The sequence below is a fragment of the Atta cephalotes genome (genome assembly GCF_000143395.1).
Source record: "Atta cephalotes unplaced genomic scaffold scaffold00004, whole genome shotgun sequence".
NCBI lineage: Eukaryota > Metazoa > Arthropoda > Insecta > Hymenoptera > Formicidae > Atta > Atta cephalotes.
This window is the reverse complement of record NW_012130068.1, coordinates 7,106,388-7,127,332: the sequence shown is the minus strand read 5'-3', so window position 1 is coordinate 7,127,332 and position 20,945 is coordinate 7,106,388. Positions and strand designations below refer to the sequence as shown.

Here is a 20,945-nt window from a genome sequence, read left to right as displayed (position 1 = left end):
CGTACGTACGTACGTACGTACCGTACGTACGTACGTCGTCTCGTCGTCGTCGTCGTCGCGTGTACGAGAGAGAGAGAGAGAGAGAGAGAGAGAGAGAGAGAGAGAGAGAGAGAGTAGTCGGTAGTCATAGAAAGGACTAAGGAGCTCAGGGGGGCGCATACTTTTGCGTCGCGACAGCCGTGTGTCATTTCAGCGAGACGCCATCTGGCATTTCAATGCATTATTTCAGCCGGCAAAATGCCTCCTGATATGCAAAACCAGATCTCGGTTCGAGCTACTCTTTTGCCGCGCCTCTCCCACTTTCGTTGTCTCTCTCATTCTCTCTTCATCCTTTCCCGCCGCGGCCACAGTCGTCTCGTTTCATCGTCTCCTCCGCCTTTTCTTTCTCCTCCTGCTTCTGTTTTTGGTATCCTCTTCCCTTGATCAGTAGCCGTGGACTCGACTTTCGTGTCGCCTTATTGCCGTTGCTCTTGCGACGAGACTACGGTCTCGTTCCTCTTACCTTTTGAAAGCCGCACTGTCGTTCTGCAGCACCTCTCGATACTTCTCCCTTCTTTTGCTTTCTCTGGAGACCACCCGGTAGAGACAATATACAGGTCAAACGAGAATCAGTTCTCATCATTTAGAACGATTTGATAAATAGTGCGAACTGATAAAAAGAACAATGAGACGATATTATATGGAAAAGACGGTTTTGTTGAAATATCTAAAAATTTAAATATAAATTAAGACTAAAAGAAAAATAAGAAGCGTTAACTGTGTCAAAATTAGATGTTAGAATAATAATTCTAATATGTAATTAATTTTAAATACATTTAGTCTTGCTTGCTCGTTGATTACTTTCGAACTTGCAACACAATCACTAAAATAATATTAATCTTACAAGTAAATTAAATTTGATCGTTGATTTGAACAACTATTGATCTAATTTTTTAGTTAGATACAGATCTGAAAATAATTTTGTTGGACGATCATAATAATTGTGTAACACTCAAACTAATTTCTAGAATATCAATATTTTTTGCAAGCATTGCTCATTATGCTTGAGTTTCCTGTAATTATTTTGATGATCCAACAAAATTATTTTTGTTGTGTATGATAGGTAAGGAGTTCCTCTGATGAAAAAATTGTGCACTTCAAGAAGAACAATTTTTTAGATACTTCAGCAAAATCATCTTTTATGGAAATGATGTGTCAATAAATTTCCTGTAATCGAAGTGCGAAATTTTTATTAAATCAACCGTTATCTACCCATATGTCTTTCATATAAATCTATATGTATTGTGTTTCATTAATTAATTCAGCGATAACATCAATCGCGAAATGAAAAAATACTTGCATTCCTTGAATCATTCTCAAATGAAATATTTCTTGCAATTGTCGTTATGTTCAAATGCGATAGAGATTCGTACTGCATACTTCGAATTGCAGTCAGCAGATACAGCAGATATTAGAGCGGAAGATAACTATGGAGTATTCGAGTTAGCTTCGCGCAATCGTAAATAAGCGTATCGAACTCGTGCACTACCGACGTCCGATCATTATCCCACGCTTATTAAGAATTATTACGAGTGTTATGTTGTATCGCGAAGGCACGCTGGGAACTTCTCTTCCTTGCTCGACTTGCATTTGCGTAACTTCTTAATAGCATTGTTTTAAGAAAATTAATTTAAAGTACAATACTGTGAGACTAAATCAGAATTCGTTCCAATAACTTTTTTTGTGATCTCGTAATAATTTTTTATTATTATAACGTAGAAACAAAATATTTATCTATTTTATTGAAAATAATACAATCATAATTTTTATTAACAAGGAAAACTATTAATTTAATGTATTTTATTGATATTAAATTAGATTCTAAAGGAAGTAAATTGCAATCTCTTTTTATTAAATTAATATTTTTATTCTTTACTTTTCAATTTCGTGATTGCAATAAACCTGTTATATTATTCTATAACTAATGTCTGTTTCTTCCTGTTCGATATAGCCCATTGGACCGTGAACGTCAAAGCAACTACACCTTCCTCGTTGTTGCCACGGACAGCGGCATGTATGATGCGAAAAGCACATCGATACCCGTCGAGATCATCATCAGCGACATAAATGATAACGCGCCAATTTTCGAGGAGTACCCTTTTCGGACACGCGTGCCCATCAGTACGAAGCCGGGTCAGAACATTCTCCGAATATCAGCCAAAGACGCTGACGATGGTGTAAACGGTGATATCGTATACTCATTGATAAACGAGCAAGAGAAACCAAAATTTCGAATACATCCTAGTACTGGTGAAGTAACGGCAAGCCTATCATTGTCGCAAGATAATGGCAAGACGTACTATCTGGAGGTGTTGGCTCAGGATAAGGGTAATCCGCCGAAGAGCGCTAAGGGTTTAATTGAGCTTCAAGTCGGCCACCTCGCGGACCTGACGCCCAGCTTGAAATTTCAGAATGACACATACAATGTCATTATTCAGGAAAATTCAGCGGCTGGCACGGAAATAGTTAAAATTACCGCGGTACGTACCGATGGCAGGAAACAGCGCGTCACATATTCGATCGCGTCCGGAAACAACTATAATACCTTTGCGATCGATGAAGACAGTGGTCTGTTGCGCGTCAATGATCCTACCAGGTTGGACGCGGAATTTTGGAATGACATGACTGTAAAATCCAATAACGAATTGTCAGGCGACACGGGGCGCATGAATTCATGGGGTAGATCTTTAGAGGGGCAGCAGCCGAAGGAGATACCTAGAGAAAGCTCAAGGCACATTCTCAATGTGATAGCGAGGAGCCAGGAAGTTTTGGAAGCATATGTCAAAGTAATTATCAGGATATCCGATATCAACGATAATCCACCAATCTTTACGCAAACACAGTACTCGGCTACTGTACTTGAAGGCAATACCAAAGGAGATTTTGTCGTGAAGGTGAGAAAACTTTTTACGATCTAACATTGCCCTGATATTATATTACATTCTAATATTATATTATTAAAATATAATATTTATATTTATATTTAATATATTATAGCTCTTTACATAACGAAACTAATTAAAGTACGAATCATATGTGATATGAAAATCTATAAGGAAATTATTTTTATAACAGGGTTTAAGAAAAAGTTTAAAAAAATATGACATAATTAGAATCCAAAGGTGCAAATGAATTTATTTGTACTTTTTTGTCTTAACAAAGTTTAGATATAAGAATAGATAATATGATAAATATATTAAAAATGTGTTAAACGCACAAATTTATATGTCAATACTTGCTGCCGTAGCTTTCAGCAAGTGATGCTGATCAAGGATTAAACAATAGAATCTTATATCATATTGTGGATGGTAATCCGGATAATGCCTTCACCATAAGTCCACCATACAGCGGAATCGTTCGGACCAATATAGTCCTCGATCGTGAGATCCGTGAGAAGTACAGATTGACTATCATCGCAACGGACCAAGGAAACCCACAATTAACCGGTACCGCTGCATTGAGCGTACGGGTAATCGACGTCAATGACAATCAGCCTACCTTCCCGAAACACAGTATCATTTCAGTCTCTGAAGGTAAGTCATAAGAACCATGCTGTTGAATTTTGAAAGAGTTTTTAAACTTTATGAAATAATAGAACAAGATAAAACAAGTCTGTTCACATTGCTTGAAATACCTAAAAATTTTTGCACTTAAAATGAAATAAATATATATTCGAATGTTTCTTAAAGTAGATTCTGACAATGAATGCAAAAAGTGCAAGCAACGCAAACAAACTTATGATTATATATGGTTATGAAAAAATTACCCTATAATATAATTAATCTATTCTCAAATAAACATAATATTAGCACAAATAGCCTGTGTTATGCTTTAGTATTTAATACAATTCTAGGGCTTGTTGTGCCATCAGTTTGTTCATTGAGTATACGGTCTCTACATTTCTCAAATTGAGGCACCATTTCTTCGAGACTTTTGTCACCGTCTATGATCATAACCGGTGCCGGTAAAGAAAATAGAGTTTGTCTGTAGAGCCAGTCGTCGTGGATTTCGTGAATTTGTTTTAGATACTCCAACGGCACAGAATCCTCTTCTTTGCGCGCACGTGCTTGCATTCTTTGAAACACGACTTCAGGCGTTGTCCTCAAATATACTAAATTACAGACACAAAAAAGAATACAATTTAATGAAAGGAGAAAATTGCGTTTTATATAAGAATATTTTGCTTAATTGATAGAGATATATATACTTATTAAATCTGCCCTTATATTCGTATTTTCCATGCACCAATTATACCAATCTTCTAAAACTATCGCTTCTACATTCTGTATCATGTGCGTGCGCTTCATGTTTTCTAGGAAACATCTTGCGCTAAACACGGACCTTTCCATAACTTTATAAGGCGATGGTGTAGCCATAGTATGTAATTGTAGCCTAGTCAACTGAACGTATGATTGAAACAAGAAGGCGTAATGTACTGGATCCTTATAGAAAAAATCCTAAAAATATTATCAATATTTATTTTTGTTTGGTATTAATACACTCATATCAATAAATATTTATTCAGATAGCTATACTAGTCTTAGTCTATAATCTTGCTTTAAGAAACCTTAAGACATAAGTCGAAAGAGAGAACAATAATTAAGAACAATAATTTCTATCTTCAATATTTTTTTTGCGCAGTCTTAGGCTTTAATCGTTAGACTTAAACGAATTGAGCAAAACCGAATTCTAATGGTCTAAAAATATAAGTTCTATGGTCGATATATTGTCATCTTACAATTTATAGCTTACGGCTTCATAAAGCAAGGTTGTGCCCGATTTCTTCACTCCTAGATAACTTTATCCAAGAGATATCTCTCAGATTATAATGGGGATATCTTCTGGATAAAGTTATCTGGAAGTGAAGAAATTGAGTATTAGCTTTAGGAGGCGTCGAGTGCTTGCCACCCGGTGCGATTGACTCGCGATCTGTAAATCCGGGTTCAATCCCCTGCGTCCATATACGCGTTTTTTCGCGTTTAAGGAAATGATTCCATCTAGCGATTAAGAGATTTTTGATCACCATTCGGATCCGACGTTAAACTATAGGTCTCATATATCAATGGAGATATGTATGGATCCCCCAAAATATGTTATTTTTAAAAGAACTTACCAACAAATTTACTCCAGCCACGTCTCGCCACAAGTCCACTGGCTCTTGTAAAATTGTTGCATTGTTAAAGTTCTGGAAATGATTCAAGAACGTTGTTTTACCACTTCCTATATTTCCTTCTATGCAGATCGTAAACGGATTGTTGTAAAGTTTCGTTGAAAGCATTTCCATGATACAGTTATTTTTTACTGAAACAGTACAGTGTTTCTAATGTAAGCTAATTGCGCAAGATTTTAATTTTATATTGTCATAGGATGATGTTAATGATCATTAATAATAAATTTTTTGAGAAACTGCTAATCAAACAATCTACTAAATCAGTTTTCAGATCGTTGTAGTTTATTGCGTTTTACGAGATACAAAATATCAGGATATCATAATTAATACCTATAGTAATTATCTCGATGCTGATTAAGTTCCCTTTTACAACAGCAATTTATTGATTTATGTAGACAATGCGTAACTTCTTGAGGTTATCGGCAAGATACCTTTATGTCGCTTCTTATATCTTCCGTAATATTCTTCATGTGATACTAAAACTCGCTGAAAAACCCGCGTTGTAGACACATAGGCTGTTCGATGATGACGAACTGCGACGCACGACAGACGCTGACCAAGACAGCCAAGAGACATGTTTCCCGCCGAAAGAACTCGTCGCCATGTTTGTACGTCACAAAATGGGGAACCGGCTCGCCATCTGTTCCTTCACACTGCGGTGTCGGTGCTATCAGCTGGACACCGCGCAATGCTTGCGCAGTAAAGTTATGACGATGAAATAAGTATACATAAAATATACAAAAGACTCGAGGAAAAATGCCGCGAACGCTAAATCATAAACAATCCAGTAAAACTTTTTTCTTTTGGCAAGATGTAATTTAATTATATTAACAATTGGGCTATTCGACTTACACTTTTTTTTTTTACACTTTTTATACTTAAAATGAGATAGATATATATTTGGCACTGAAAAGAGAGAGAAAACGAAGATGCTAAGTGTAAAAAATGTAAGCAAGTCGAACAAACCTAATATGTTTAATAAAAGTATTTGTATATTTAATAATTTTATTGAATATAAAAATACTTTTATTAAATATATTGTCAATATAGCCAAATTTTATATTTTTATAATTTATAATATTTATATAATTAATTAATATATATATATATAATGCGATTGGGATAATTTTCTTTATGCATATGTTTGATCTTTAAGAGAACACAAATATATTACTGTTTTAAAAAATAAATATTTAGATGATTAGCTAAACAATAATGGAATATTAATTCATTATTATTCGGATGTTTTTCTCTTAATTACTAAATTTCTATGCAATACAGTAATGTTACATAATTTATGTAGTTATTTGTCTTTTTTCCTATTTTTATCTGACGATAAGAATCTAATCTATTAAAATATTACAGCTATGCAAAAATATTTAATAATATTTGTGCATGACAATAACTAATTAATTAATTACATTTTATTTTATTCAAGCTAATCATTAAAATATCATCAATCATATAAGATGACTGATATTTTTTATCAACGATAAAGTTACAATCTAAATAAGTTATCATTCTGTATCGACTAAGCATTTGAATGTTTAGTCTCTTTTCTGTGTATCAGATTTCACTATATAGCATTACGAGTAACGATATGTGCGAGTGGTTTCTTAGGGCACTCAACGATATCAAGTGTCAAGTAGTATCCATTCGCGAGCCAGACAAACTGACGCCGCAATCGCAAATTGTTATTCCCGCTTTGCGGCAACGTGAATTGCTCGTCATCCCGTAGCTCTATTTGCGACCAAAAGCGGTCACATTGCGTTACAACATGGAATGGAGATGAGCTCGTTAGGATAACTGATCGTCGACGACAGTAGCATCGCGGTATCATACTATATGATAATCCTGTCAACAAATACAATCTCGGATTTCACCGGGTATCACCGCGATAGCGATAGCTCGAGTTTCGTCTTGGTCATTGACTCGTGAATGTCTAGCTCCCTCTCGAAATTCAATGGGTTTTATGATGGTTCATTTCTCTCAAGGTTGCCCACGTATGACGGGAGGAAGAGATGTGAAGGCTGCATGCTGTGCGGGGAGAAAAATAAAAATTAAATGAATAATTGAAATATTTACTTTTATTGCGTTGCTGTATTATTGTGTTAATACTACTGAAATTATTGCTTCTTCAGCAATAATCAGCAAAAGCTACTGTAAATATTATCAGGAATTGAATGATAAAAAATAAAAACAAGATTATGATTTAAGCATTTATTTATCTATTATTTTATTCATTGAAAAGAGTATTTATGGTTTGAATCCATTTCATAATTGTATCATATTAATAAATTATCAAAAAACATCAACCAGCTAGACTACAATGTTCTGATTTTGTATTCTATTGAATTTTATTCAATATATCTATTGAATTTTATTCAATAATTTATTGTAATAATAACAATTTAAAAAATTGCGAAAAAAATGATATAAAATTAAAATTAAAATCTTTGAAGTGGAATTTAATTCTGAAGAGTGAAAATTGCGCCAATCTTGAAAAAGAGTGGCTCAGTTTTCAATCTTTAAGAATGAAATTTATTCTTCAGTGTGAGATTCACTAAAAGTTTTATGATTAATAATAGACGTGATAAGACAGGTATAACTTTGCGCATAATGGTGATAGCAATACTGGAAACAACCAATCAAATTTGGGCCCAAATACATCTTCCTGTGTATAATAGCAGTAGTAAACTGGAATGGCTAATTTAATTTAGGCCCAAATTCACTTTCCTACTCAGCCATGGCAATGTTACACCTGTCTTATTAAACCGTGATGATACAAATGTTCTGAAGCATTCTTTGATTAATGAATTAATAAAATTTTTTCTTCTAACTTTGATCAATCAAACACTTCGAAACATTTCTAATGAAACTTTATACTCTAAATTACGTTTTTAATTATTTTCAAATATATGTGAATTGTAGGTATTGTATTTAAGAAACGCAACTGTGTTCTGTAAATAGGCACAATCGAGGCCAACATTTTCAACACAAAATCTTGACACATTTTAAATTCGAAAGATGACACATTTGAATTAGATTCTAGTTTGCAAAAAGAATTCAGTATCTGGAATAAAGGAAAAAGAGACGAGTCGAGAAGTTAGTAAGAGAGAGTAGAAGAGAGAAGTCCAACCGCGCCGAGAGGATAGGAATGCATTCTACTCCACGTATAAAGTTAAGTGGCAAAGGATTTATGCCGACATTAAAGTCCAACTGTTCGGAACAATCTGCATAACTTAGTCGAGGCTGCCGAGGCGTGCGTTCGGTGGCTCAGCTTTTCTCCCTTCATCTCTCTCTATCTCTCTCTGTCTCTCTCTTCCCTCTTCTGCTCGGCATACAGGGTCCTCTTGCTCCTCGGCCTTTCTCGCCACCATATTGTTCCCCATTGACAGATACGATTCAATGGAACGGCACGGGACCGTAGTGGCTGCGAGTTTGACGTACAAGCGCCAACCTTGCGCACTATCACTTCTCAAGACGCAGAAAAAGAAGATCCCGTTGAGCCCCATCCATTTCGATTGCCATCAAACGGGCAGCTAGTCAACGAAGATGACGCGACGAAAGGAGGGACTGGTGATCGAGTAAGTTCAATCACATCGGCGGACAAACGAAGGCTGCGGCGTAGTTTCGATGATACCTCGAACGGGCCGTTTTCTTCTCGCGTAGTTCTCCATTTCTTCCTGCCTGATGGAATTCCCAATAGCGAGCAGGTGGCGAGTCACGCACGTTCTAGCAAGCATTCCAAGACGACGGGAGATATAATAGGAGATTCCTTCAGCCTTTTATTGCATTCGCTTTTTTTGCCTTCCCTTTCTTCGCTTTCTGCTGTTGTTACGTAGCTCTTTCTTCTTCTTGTTCTTTCGAGAACCTTCGACATGAAGGTAGTGGCTACGTACTCGCTTACGCCAATGGCGCAATGCGAGATTACTATCTAATTTGTATCGCCGTAGAACTCTTCGGAGTCTCGTATAAACGCCGCGCCAGGCGAAATTTATTTAACATCACACTCTGCTCTCGTGGATCAGTTTGTTTTGCAATCACGATTGTGTCAATGCCACGTTGTGTAAGTGTCACTCTTTGTCTATAAAGATTAAATCGATCATTTATGCTTCCCTTGGACACGCTTTTAATATCCTGTTGATAGTTGAGGTGAAATAGCTTTTCGCTTCCGCTCAGCTCGTATACTACTAGCTACTTCACTATATTCAAAGTACATTTGATAGAAATATGAATTACATGATCGTAACGTGGTGAAACGGGACAGGATAACGAGTTTACTCTGACATCTTCTAATCAGCTTTCCTTCGCGTTTTTATTAATCCCATAGAGATTTATGCTTATGTTGCTAATTGATATTACAACACGAAGTGGCCTAACCTTTGAGTGGATATATATAGTCACAGCACTTCAGGTATAGTTTAAAACCCTGTTCTGGAAAAGAAAAACAAAAAGTATCGTCCAGATGATCATAAGTCTTAAAATTCATTAGTTTTATAGTTCTCTATTTCATATTAAGGTATAAATTAAAATTAAACTTAATATATTAATAAAAATATAACTAAAATTAAACCTCAAGATTATAAATCTTAACATGGACTTTCAGAAACTTTAAAAAAAACTTTAACACTTTAAAAAAAATTAGTAAATTAGAAGACAGTGCGGTTAATAATATTTGCACGGAAAGAGCAATTTTTGTTAAAGAATTTAAAAATTTAGCCAAATAGATCTGAAAATAATTTTATTGGATGAAAATAATTAAATAGAATCAAAATTGAACATCAAAATTGCTTGCTAATAGAATATCAAAATATATTGCAGCATTGTTCATTATGCTTGTGATTCCTACAAAATTATTTTGATGGTCCAAGAAAATTATTTTCAGATCTATCTGTATCTAGCTAAATTTTTAGATTCTTCAACAAAGCTTCTTTCCATGCGCTTTATTAATACACGCTATATTCTTATTTGTCTTGTTTAGTTAAATTTATTGTTTTAAAATTACAATTTTTTTAGAATCTTCTGAGCATTCCATCTATCAATTTGTATATCTTTAAATCACCTACTTACTTAAAGTTTAATAGAAGACCCTCGATCTTCTCGTCGTGGATAGATTCTTTAGCGTTTTTCGCACGACAGCGATGTCGATTATGTTTAATCCGCGCAAGTTTCGCATGGTCGAGTTTTAACGCGGCCCGTTCGAAAGAGCCCTACGGTAAACGTTTGTAATTACCCCGGTAGAATAAAAGGATATAATTATCATCGAAAGCGGGAGGCGCGGCTCGCAAATGTTGGATGGGCCTTGCCTCCGCTCCCGTAGGGCCCTTCTGCCATACCCACAATTCGTGGGAGGATTTAATCGACAGAAACGATCGAATCGACTACGAAAGTGGCACTGACACGAGAAATCGAGACAATGGTAGACCACCGACGAGTGTATTTTCCATACAAGGAGCACCAACGTTGTCGCTACGTGTTCATTTGCAGGCCCGAATCATGAAATGCGAGGAAAACGTGATTGAAATTACCTCGGTGAAGTTACGTAACGAATCTGATACTCAATGTGCTGCAACGCATTGCGATAAAATTATATTGCATTTGCGGTTTTTATTATTGTATAAAAATTGAATTTAACTTAGCGCCAAATATTATTGATATTAAACTTTATATACGAATAATTCGTAATTATATAATAATATATAATAATCATCTAATTTTTACATGAACTCGCACGCGATTGTAATTGCGCACTCCGATTGTTCACATCTCTACTTACGGTCCCAGCTGTGTTCGGAATAGTAAAGAGTTTTCTAGCAATAACAGAGTCATGTACATAGACGATGCGTGGTCGCTCTGGAAACCGATTTACATGACTTTAATGATCTTTCGTGAAATTTACGAACGGTCACAGCCGCGTGCCAGCTAAGCTTCCTCCCGCCCTTATTCTCTCTCTTGAATGCATCGCGTATACAGAATAATTCTTTTACTGCCGCAGGTGTTGCTACGCCTGACGTATATCACCCGGCTCGGTCGTGGAATCAAAAGTCCAATCCTTGATGATGTACCTCCTTTTAACCATCGTATTCGCATACCGTATACTTGCCTTTACCGAGTCGGAGAATCCCGTTTAAATCGCTAAAAGTTACGTAATACGTCCGTCTTTTTCTCACTTAAATCATCTTTATAGATTTTTACAGAAACATTATGTTTTTCGTTTTTTTGTATCGAGACGTAAATACACATGAATCAATAAATAACCTTAATTTTGATCTCAATAATCAATGTGCTAAAAATTAAAATTTACTCATTAACTATGTATGTATTTTTATCTTAGAAATTATGACAAATGAGAAAAAAAATCGAAATATTTGCAAGTAAATATGACACTTTCTTCAATTTATTAATTATTAAAAACTTGTGATAATGAAATATATAATATATTTTTGTGAGAAATATATCTCATTAATTTATCTAAAGAATAAAATAGATGGTTTATTTGCTAGAAATAAAATTTTATTGGGCCGTATTTGAATAAGGACTTATTTCAATGAAATGAACATTATATCCCGCAAATAAATTTTTAAGTATTTATCTTTCTCTCATTGTAAGAAGATATGATGATCGTTGCGAAATTACTTTTTGCAATTGTGTACAACAACGAATCTTAGACGAAGGCATAAATTTATATTTAAGGACAAATCGCATTCGCGCGGATAAGCGTATTTCGTGTGCTATGATTGTGTTATAGAATACATATCCACCCTTTGTGCAAATTGTCGCATTCCCGCGATACGGTTTTCAATTTCCTTGCATACGTCTAGACAGGACGACATTGTAATATATTTCGCGGTGGCTGCGGCTCCCGATCGTCTCCCTCGCGAGAGGTTCATCCGCTCCCTCAGACAGATTCGTTTCGATCATTTCTTCTTAGCAACTGGCCAAGATAAAACGATTCGATAGTACGGATCCAATGCATTTTAAGTACCGACCCTCTTGATGTGTCTTTAACTTCGCGGAAGAGAACGCGCGCGCCCATGAGATTCGTAGGCTGCACAGTTCGCGCGTCGTATATATGTATCGCGCACGATCATTTCACAGTGACAAAGTGGCTTCGCGATGAGGGGACAAAAGAACGAAATCAAAGGCAGGCACCTTTATGCATAAGGATGCAATCCGCTAGCGACCGCGCGGTCCACAATGCGAAGCGATAAAGCTCTTCATTCTGTTCGAAATCTCCAATGGACTTCTTTATTTTGTCAAATGTATTTCACTTAATTCCGTCGCTATCAGATAGCAAAATAGCACTTACGATTATCCAATTTAATTGTAGCAATGAAATTTTCATGAATATATATGCATTTTTCGATTTTGAAAATTCATTCTTTATTTATGTATTAATGTTAATTAATCTTCGGCTACAGTAATGAGTTATTTAGATGCGAAAATTTTTGGATGATTTTACAATCTGTATTGGTATTGTAAAGTTTTAAATCGTAGATAAAAACTTTGAATCTTTCTAGAAAAAATACTCTACATTAGAAAAAATACTAAATTTTAATAAATATTTATTTAAATAGTTCTAAGTATATTCTGAAGGTAAATTTATTTATTTGATATAAGAACCATTAATTTAATTTCATTTTTTATATATTGAATAAATATTTCTCTACTGTAAGTAAATGTTTTCTTAGCACTACTCAAAGAAATAATGTATAAAATTTGTAAATTTTTTCAGTGCAATCAATCGCCATAAAGCGAAGGTTTACACTTATATTCTGTACTTCAAACAGAATGCTTTAGAATTTGAGTGTAATTTTTATAACTGAGTAAAGAACTGTAACTGAGTTAAGAATAATTTATTTGTATATTTAATATCACTGTCGGCACAAATGCATATTCATTAGTAAAGAGACACTCACTATTAGAAATGTAGTTTCCTTTATACGTAAATAAAGCTCATGATTATGAACGAAATTAAAAATAATGAATGATTTAACTGAAAATTAAGTTACAATAATTACTTAAATGTAATCAACGTGTACATTAAATTTCATAAATTTTCATGAATACATTAAATTTAATGTCATGAAATTTTTAACAGTATATTTTCAATTTCAGGTACTGCCATGGGAACTGTGCTGACGACCATCACGGCGAATGACGTCGACAGTTCACCGGCGTTGACATATCGATTCGATGACATGAGTTCGGGGCCCTTCAGCATCGATCGGTACGGCGGTAAAGTTGTTCTACGGAAACGTCTGGACGCCGAAATGCGTTCTGAATACACTCTTCGGGTGATCGCCAGTGACGGGATTCATGAAGCGATGACCGATCTCACGGTTCGTGTGACCGATCTCAACGACAACACGCCGCAATTTAAGCAGGCTGTCTACGTGGCTGTTCTTTCGGGTACGTATCGAGTGTATATGATGCCTCTTTTTGCATGATTACGAGAGCGACACGAATAAAACAAGTAGCAGATCGTCGAATCTGCGATCAAAACTTGGACGATGATCGAACGAGATCGTTGCGTCGATTATCGCGTTGCTCCAGCGAGCATAATTCTTTGATTTATTGGGAACGATCGTTATCGAGATTGTGAGGTTGTTCTGTAAAACGGTAGCTTGGGATAAAATCGCGAGACGAGAAATCACATCATTGGCGATATACAGAAAAATACATACTACATGCAAATAATAATTACTTGTTTCAAATATTTTAAAAATTCATATATCGATAAATTTTGTGTCATCAGTTTGTCACAATTATCAAATTTATTTGAAATATATTCTGAATTCTAGAAAATTTAATACTTCAAGATTAAATTACAACAAGATTATTAAATTAAAATAACTTCGATTTGTTTATTATATAAAAATGCTTCTTTGATCAATTTTGATCAATATTCTCTAAAAGAAAATAAATTCTTATTTTGAGTATACATATTAATGAAATTTTCTATGATGAATTTATAATGAATATATTTTAAGATTATTCAAGAATAGATTCTTTGTTAAATACAACCGTTGCTTAAGAAAGACAGTAAATTATATTAAGTAATTACTTTTCTTAACAATGGAATAATATTTTTCTGTTGCCGCGTTTTTAAAGCGCATCGCAAATCTCTTACTGTTCACGCATTAAAGAATTTAAATCTGTTAGTTAATGATCGGTTAACGAATTAGTATGAGAGTTTTAACGAATCTCATTTAGAGCGCAGATAATCCAGTTGGCGTTGTATTGTTCTGTCGCTTTGTACCTTACAGTAGTTACAATGTGGAAAATCCACATTGAAGTTATACAGGTTCATCAGTCGGAATTCATTATCGTTCATACCGTAAAGTTGTCATTGGTCGCGCGAATTCTGTCACCCCGCTAGGCGAAGCATTTCGATATCAGCATCCCATCAAAAAAAATCGAAGCAACAGTGGCACAAAGAGATGAAGGAAGGAGAAGGAGGCAACGGGAAGATACAGGCGGGCTTCTCGGTGCGAAATAAACGCGCGTTTAAAAACTGGTTTTTAGTAGACACGCGTTGTCCTGTTGCCCGTGTTCCAAACTCGAATTGACACCGCGCCGAGATAAAGCGCGCGAGAAAGAACGGCGCGGGGGTGAGAGGTGGTGAGGAAAGATGAGAGAGAAAGAGAGAAAGAAAAAGATAGAAAAGAAAGACGAGTAGAAGAAAGACCGATGAAAAGTTAGCTGCTTGAATATGGGAGAGAAAAAGATAGTGGAGAAGAAAGGGCGATGAGATATATGTATTAAGAGAGGGGAAAGAGAATGCGAGATCAACAGGACAGGACGAAGGCGAAAGGGAGGAGAAGATGGAAGGAGAGCTGAGGTGGATTGCGAACTCCTCGCACATAAATAAACGTGAGGACACCGTTTGCGAGTCAGCCGAAAAGCCGCCTTCACTGCAACCGTCCGCTTCGAGAAGACTCTCGAAACTTATTAAAAATACATAGGCCTGCGCCTAATGGTGCATTTGGATAGGCGGTAGGGAAGTAAGGACAATCCGGATACTGGAAGGGTTGGATTGGCAAGCGGCGAATATGGAAGGAAAGAGCTCGTTCAAACGGGGAGCTCCCACGGTGACGAGAACGTCGAATTTGCATCTTCTTCTTCTTTTTCAGCTTCATCCCATGCTTCGGCTTGTATGTTCGCGAAAAGCTATGTGCCGTTCCTCTTAAAAGGGACAGGCAAAGAATGACGATATGCCTGTAGAAGGTTGCAGACTTGACTGAGCGAAAAAGATCTCGGCGAAAGTTAATGAAGCTCCTGGCCGGTTAATGGGACTATTATAGATGTTCGTGAGGGTAGATAATATCAGGATAGATAGAAGATTGGCTTTGCCAACCTCTCTCTCACATTTTCTTAAAATTGTACGAATTTTAATTAAATACTAAAGAGCTATTAGCTTTCAGATACCTACTTTTCTGTACAATGTAAGCTTTCAAAGTATCTATAACTCCCGCAACGGAGTTAATGAGGGAACAAGATTAGTGGACGAGCAGTGATACGAAGATTAGTAAGACTATATTACATCGACCAAGAACGATCGAAATATTATTGGGCGATAGAGTAGGATTAAGAAAAATGAATAAAGAAGGAAATAGAAGGAATATTCTGACACTGCTGGAAATACGAATTTATCTTACAATTAGTGAGAAGATGTCGTGATGCGAACATGTGCATACGCATTTTACAATAATTATACAGTTCTTCTTGCTCTCTTCGCCAGATAATACTTTTTTTTTTTCGAGGAGATGCCCTCGCTTCCCCCGGCTACGACGCAAGATCCCCGAAGGAAATCATATTCTCCAGGTTTATTTCAAACCTTCCACGCACGCCACGCATCGGTCTATATCTTCCCCTGCCTCCTGTACTTTAGACCGTGGCTTGGCACGTTAATGCCGAGTTATCCGACGATTTGAAACGCATCGAAATGATTTTTGTATGCGCAATGCGCCATCGAGAGCCTGGACCCACGGTACTGCGCGGCGCGATTTATATATAACTGGTTATTATTTCATACTTCCGTTCGGGCCTGATGTCAAGAAGGCTTATCCTCCTTGCTCGCCGTCCGAAAAAAGGCGTTTGTAATGTCGGTCCAGACCAGCGATGGTCGAGGACGCATCCGCAACAAGAAGACACGAAGAGTATTTGAGCTCGAGTCTGCTGATCTCTCGATCTTTCTCCCGCGTCCCTGTCGAGTGGTTCCTTGTACAATGTACGACTCGATAATCGATCTCGCGAAGAGTGCTTCTCGAGTCCCTGCCGTTTACTAATGAATGCCGTCTCGTATGACGTTATATGAGCTCTCTTTATAATTTCGCATCTAAATATCTTTCTCTTTATATTCACTCCAAGAATATTTTAAAGAAACCTGGTACGAATTTATGTTAATATAATTACATGCTGAGTAACCGTGTTGATTTTTTTTTCTCATTTCAGAAGGGCAAGGCAAGCAGGAAATTCTGATGGTAAACGCTACGGACGATGACCTTTTGGAGGAGAACAGCCGAGTGCGATATTATCTGCTGCGTCCCGTGAAGGGATTTTCAGTGGATCCCGTGACCGGCGTTCTGACTGTTAATCACACAGCGATATCCAGGCCGATACCAAAAGAGATGGACTTGGCGATTGTTGCGGAGGATCATGGCAAACCCGCGGCATCGTCGGTGTGCTCGGTTGTCGTACGATTTAGTAGTTTAAAGAGCGCTCTACCCGGGCGGGAATACAATTTCATGGTGAAGGAAAGTGTGCCGAAAGGTACGACGCTGATGAAACTTTCCGACGTAGATCTTCTGGATGGTGCCATCATTGCGGGCGACGATAGCGGAACATTTGAGATATCTAAGGATCGGCTGATACTTTCAAAGATGCTTGATCGCGAGACGAGAGACAGGTAAGCGATAGTTTAGATCAAAATTTGATTCTATGATTTTATACGTTGATTTTATGATTTTATTACGTTGAGTCTTAAGTCTAATTTACAATATGCTCTTTGCTTCCTATGCCTTGCTTTTTATCTCTTGCCTTTTTCCCTCTTTGCAACCGTTTTATCAGCAATCATATTTCTTGTCTCTTTCAAAGTTCGTCTTCTTTTATCTTGAATAAAAAACGAAGAAATAAGATAAGAGATAAAAAAGCAAGAAGTAAAAAGTGATAAGAAGTAAGAAAAGAAGCAAATAACATATTGTAGATTAGGATTTATGTAGTTTAATTTTCTTATTATTAGCATTCTTTTTCTCTCTCTCTCTCTTCTCTTTCTCTTTTTCTTTTTTTTTACTTTTATTTCCTTTATTTTAGAATATCTAAGAGCACTACCAAGTCGCGTATTTGATTTTCTAGATACATGCTACAATTGGGCAACAAGATCGAAAACACGACAACAGGCTTACTGATGGGAGATGAACCGATAATAGTAACAATCAATGTGGAGGATGTCAACGATAATTATCCGCACTTCTTGGAAAAGCTCTATGAAGTATCGATTAAAGAAGACGCCCCATACGGAACGACTATTGCCGTCCTACAAGCCAAGGATGACGACTTGGTTAATACTACAGCGGCCACTCTGGTATACGACATTACCTCAGGAAATGATGGGGGTCTCTTCCGTGTAGAGAAGACAACTGGCGCGGTCTTAGTGAACTCCACGCTTGACTGCGATCTTGAGCCTGAAGTCTACAATCTCGTAGTGATGGTTTGCGATAGCGATCCGGCTTTGCCTCTTTGCGCGCTCGCTAGTCTTCGCGTTTATCTGGAAGATGTGAATGACAATTCGCCAAAGTTTCCGGTTTCCGAATACCTCGAGTTTGTTGGTGAGAATGAGCCGATTGGTACAGTTGTCTTCTCCGCGCGTGCTTCGGATTTGGATCGTGGCATTTTTGGATCATTGAACTACTCTATTGTTTCCGCCGCCAGCGGATTTTCCGACATCGATGACAGTTGGAAGCTGTTCGCGGTAGATGAGACGGGTACTGTCATTACTCGCGCCGTGTTTGATTATGAGCAGCGGAATCGATACGCTTTTACATTACGTGCCACGGACGCAGGAGGTCGTACAGCGGCAGTGCGTGTCAGAGTGGAGATAGACTCGAGAGACGAATTCTTTCCACAATTTACCGAGAGAATGTATCGATTCGGAATAAGGAGCAATACTCAAGTGCCTGGTACAGTAATTGGTCACGTGACGGCGACCGATCGCGATAAAGGACCCGATGGCCGAGTCGTGTATCAATTAACATCCCAACATCCTTATTTCAAATTGAATCGCACAACCGGTGCATTGATCGTGAAACAAAAATTAATGCACATCGATATGGACGAATCACCCAGATTAGTAGTCAGCGCGAGTTCCGGTAGACAGGGTTCTCTGTCTAACATGACGGTAGTAGAAATTGCATTAATGGATGATACCGAGCTGAATGGAGTTAGAGGAGCTACCGCTCTAGCGCCTACAGATATCGGTTCGAATATGGCTGTAGCTACTTCGGGTGGTTTAGCCGATTGGGTCCTGGGTCTATTAATCGCTCTCCTTCTTCTCATTCTCGCGTTTGGTGCCATCTTTCTCTATCTTCACATTCGTAATCGCCGTCACAAGAAGCCCGGTACGAAGCCAGGTTTAAATGGCGAGAGCAACGCTACTGCGTCAAACAGTTACGTGGACCCGAGCGCGTTTGACACAATCCCGATCAGAAGTGTGGCCGGAGTCGGGGCGAGCGGAAATGGTAGTTCCGCAAGTGGCGGGGGAGCGGGTGGCGGCGCCTCCTGTCAGTTTGCTCCTCCGAAATACGACGAAATACCTCCTTATGGAACATCCAGTCAATCCGGGCAACAGCAAGCTACCTCCGAGCTTTCTGGAAGCGATCAGTCGGGTTCTTCCGGCAGGGGCTCCGCCGAGGATGATGGGGACGACGAAGAAATCAGAATGATCAATGAGGGTCAGCAGACCGGTGATTCCGCGAGCGACCTTTCAGTTCACAATACTCAGGAATACTTGGCTAGATTGGGCATCGTGGATCCTCCAGCCGGTACGCCTAGGAGGCCTCCCGAAGCTTTGCCTATGGACAGTTTGCATCTGTTTGAAGATGAAGCGAGCACCGAGGCAGATATAGCAACGTTGATTTATGGTAAGATTGGGGAATCTGGACGACCCACTTCTGGTCTAGAAGTACCAGGTGGACCATCGATGAATGGTTCCCTAAGTTCCATCGTGCACAGCGAGGAGGAGCTCACTGGTTCGTACAATTGGGATTATCTATTAGACTGGGGACCCCAGTATCAACCGTTAGCTCATGTATTCAGCGAGATTGCTAGGCTAAAGGATGATGCCGCCAGCGTTCAAAGCGGAAACTCCGGCAGCAGCGGCAAGACCAAGTCTGTACATAAAGCACCACCACCACCATTGCTCACGTCCGTCGCTCCGAGATCGTTAGCGGCACCAGCGTTGGCGAGAGGAATTCTACCAAGATCGCCGATCAGTCACGATGCCTCTACCTTCCCTTCCGCTGCACTAAGTCCGAGTTTTTCTCCTTCATTATCACCTCTAGCTACGAGAAGTCCTAGTATTAGCCCCCTCGTACCACCCGCCACCCAGAGATCGAATCAAAGTGCCAATCGAGGAATTCCCGTCGCTGATGCCGAACTGAGGATTTGAGAATACTCTGATTTTAATCCGGCGTACTTTGCGTACTAATTTCTAGTGTTAATACAATGATGACTCGCCAGGAATGCGACATCGGACGATGTGGTACCTCGAACGTGTAATGCGAATAATTCCTGTTAATATGCGTTGTTAAATGTGATTTATTAATGGATATATGTATATTGCTCTCTCAGACTGTGCGAACAACGTGATCCGCGGATATAGTGTTAATGTTTAACTTAGTAATTTCAATTTAATCGGCCATGGCCGAATCGTTCTCCTCGTCACGCGCAAACGCTACTTTCCGGCAATTAATTGTTACTTAATTAATTAATTAACAAAATGTTAACAAAATATAAACTTTATAGATAGTTTCGATTCAACGCGAGGAGCGGTACGAGTAACTCACGAGTGAAACAAAAAGCGAGAAAGCGGCGATTGCGCCTTGACAATTCCATATCTGCTATATAACACAGACGTTTTTTATTCCGATCGATAGCTAATTGAAAACAAGTACTTTCTGAGCGGAATGTTGTAAATATCCGCCGGTTGCGGCGTTTAGTTATTAAATAGTATTGTAAATAATATTCTATGAGAATAACGATGTTGTCATAATCAAAAAAAATAGACTGTCCTTACTGTAAACCAGAAATCAAATGATCGCGCCATGTTCATCAAGCCTTCGTGAATGTGTGTACAGTAATCTAATTTTATTATATCGAATCGGTTAATACTACGACGAACATGGCGATATCATTCGAATTAAAAACGAAAACGCGCTACCACGAGCGAACTGATCACACTGCATTTCGTGGCAGCGCATCTCTAAAGGTGACCATATATATTCGTTGATTAATTGTTACTTCGTCCCCCGAACGCGATCTCGATGTAACGAGGGATGGAATTTCTCAGCCCGATACATATATACATAACGCACTGAATATATATATATATATATATATATATATATATATATATAATAGTATGTTTATTATTAATTAAATTTTCTCTAGTAACTAACGTACTTACTACGTACGTGTACGGTACCTTAGTAGTCGTAGTGGTACGGTAACTTAA

General features: G+C 37.8%; 2 protein-coding genes across 2 annotated transcripts in view; one reads left to right on the top strand and one right to left on the bottom strand.

The window, feature by feature from the left end:
• LOC105626030 (protein dachsous) overlaps nucleotides 1–19,880 on the top strand; it is a 74,408-nt gene extending 54,528 nt beyond the window's left edge. Inside the window, exons 12-16 of the mRNA XM_012207342.1 lie at nucleotides 1,991–2,933; nucleotides 3,287–3,572; nucleotides 13,331–13,624; nucleotides 16,670–17,123; nucleotides 17,570–19,880. Of these exons, the coding sequence (XP_012062732.1) occupies nucleotides 1,991–2,933; nucleotides 3,287–3,572; nucleotides 13,331–13,624; nucleotides 16,670–17,123; nucleotides 17,570–19,880 (4,288 nt within the window). The remainder of the gene's footprint in view (nucleotides 1–1,990; nucleotides 2,934–3,286; nucleotides 3,573–13,330; nucleotides 13,625–16,669; nucleotides 17,124–17,569) is intronic.
• On the bottom strand, nucleotides 3,864–5,785 carry LOC105626028 (deoxynucleoside kinase-like). Its single transcript, XM_012207341.1, has 4 exons — nucleotides 5,641–5,785; nucleotides 5,153–5,340; nucleotides 4,247–4,496; nucleotides 3,864–4,150 (listed from the first exon to the last, which is right to left on the bottom strand). The coding sequence occupies exons 1-4, from the start codon at nucleotides 5,783–5,785 to the stop codon at nucleotides 3,864–3,866; spliced, it is 870 nt and encodes a 289-aa protein (XP_012062731.1).
• Nucleotides 19,881–20,945: the final 1,065 nt, after the last annotated feature.

What these genes read in the sequence shown, in the direction of transcription:
- LOC105626028 (XM_012207341.1), bottom strand. Translation starts at nt 5,785, where the DNA reads ATGTCTCTTGGCTGTCTTGGTCAGCGTCTGTCGTGCGTCGCAGTTCGT. An exon ending in ATATAAGAAGCGACATAAAG is followed by an intron (nt 5,341 to 5,640) that starts GTATCTTGCCGA and finishes GTACTGTTTCAG; the next exon opens with TAAAAAATAACTGTATCATG. An exon ending in TATAAGGGCAGATTTAATAA is followed by an intron (nt 4,151 to 4,246) that starts GTATATATATCT and finishes TCTGTAATTTAG; the next exon opens with TATATTTGAGGACAACGCCT.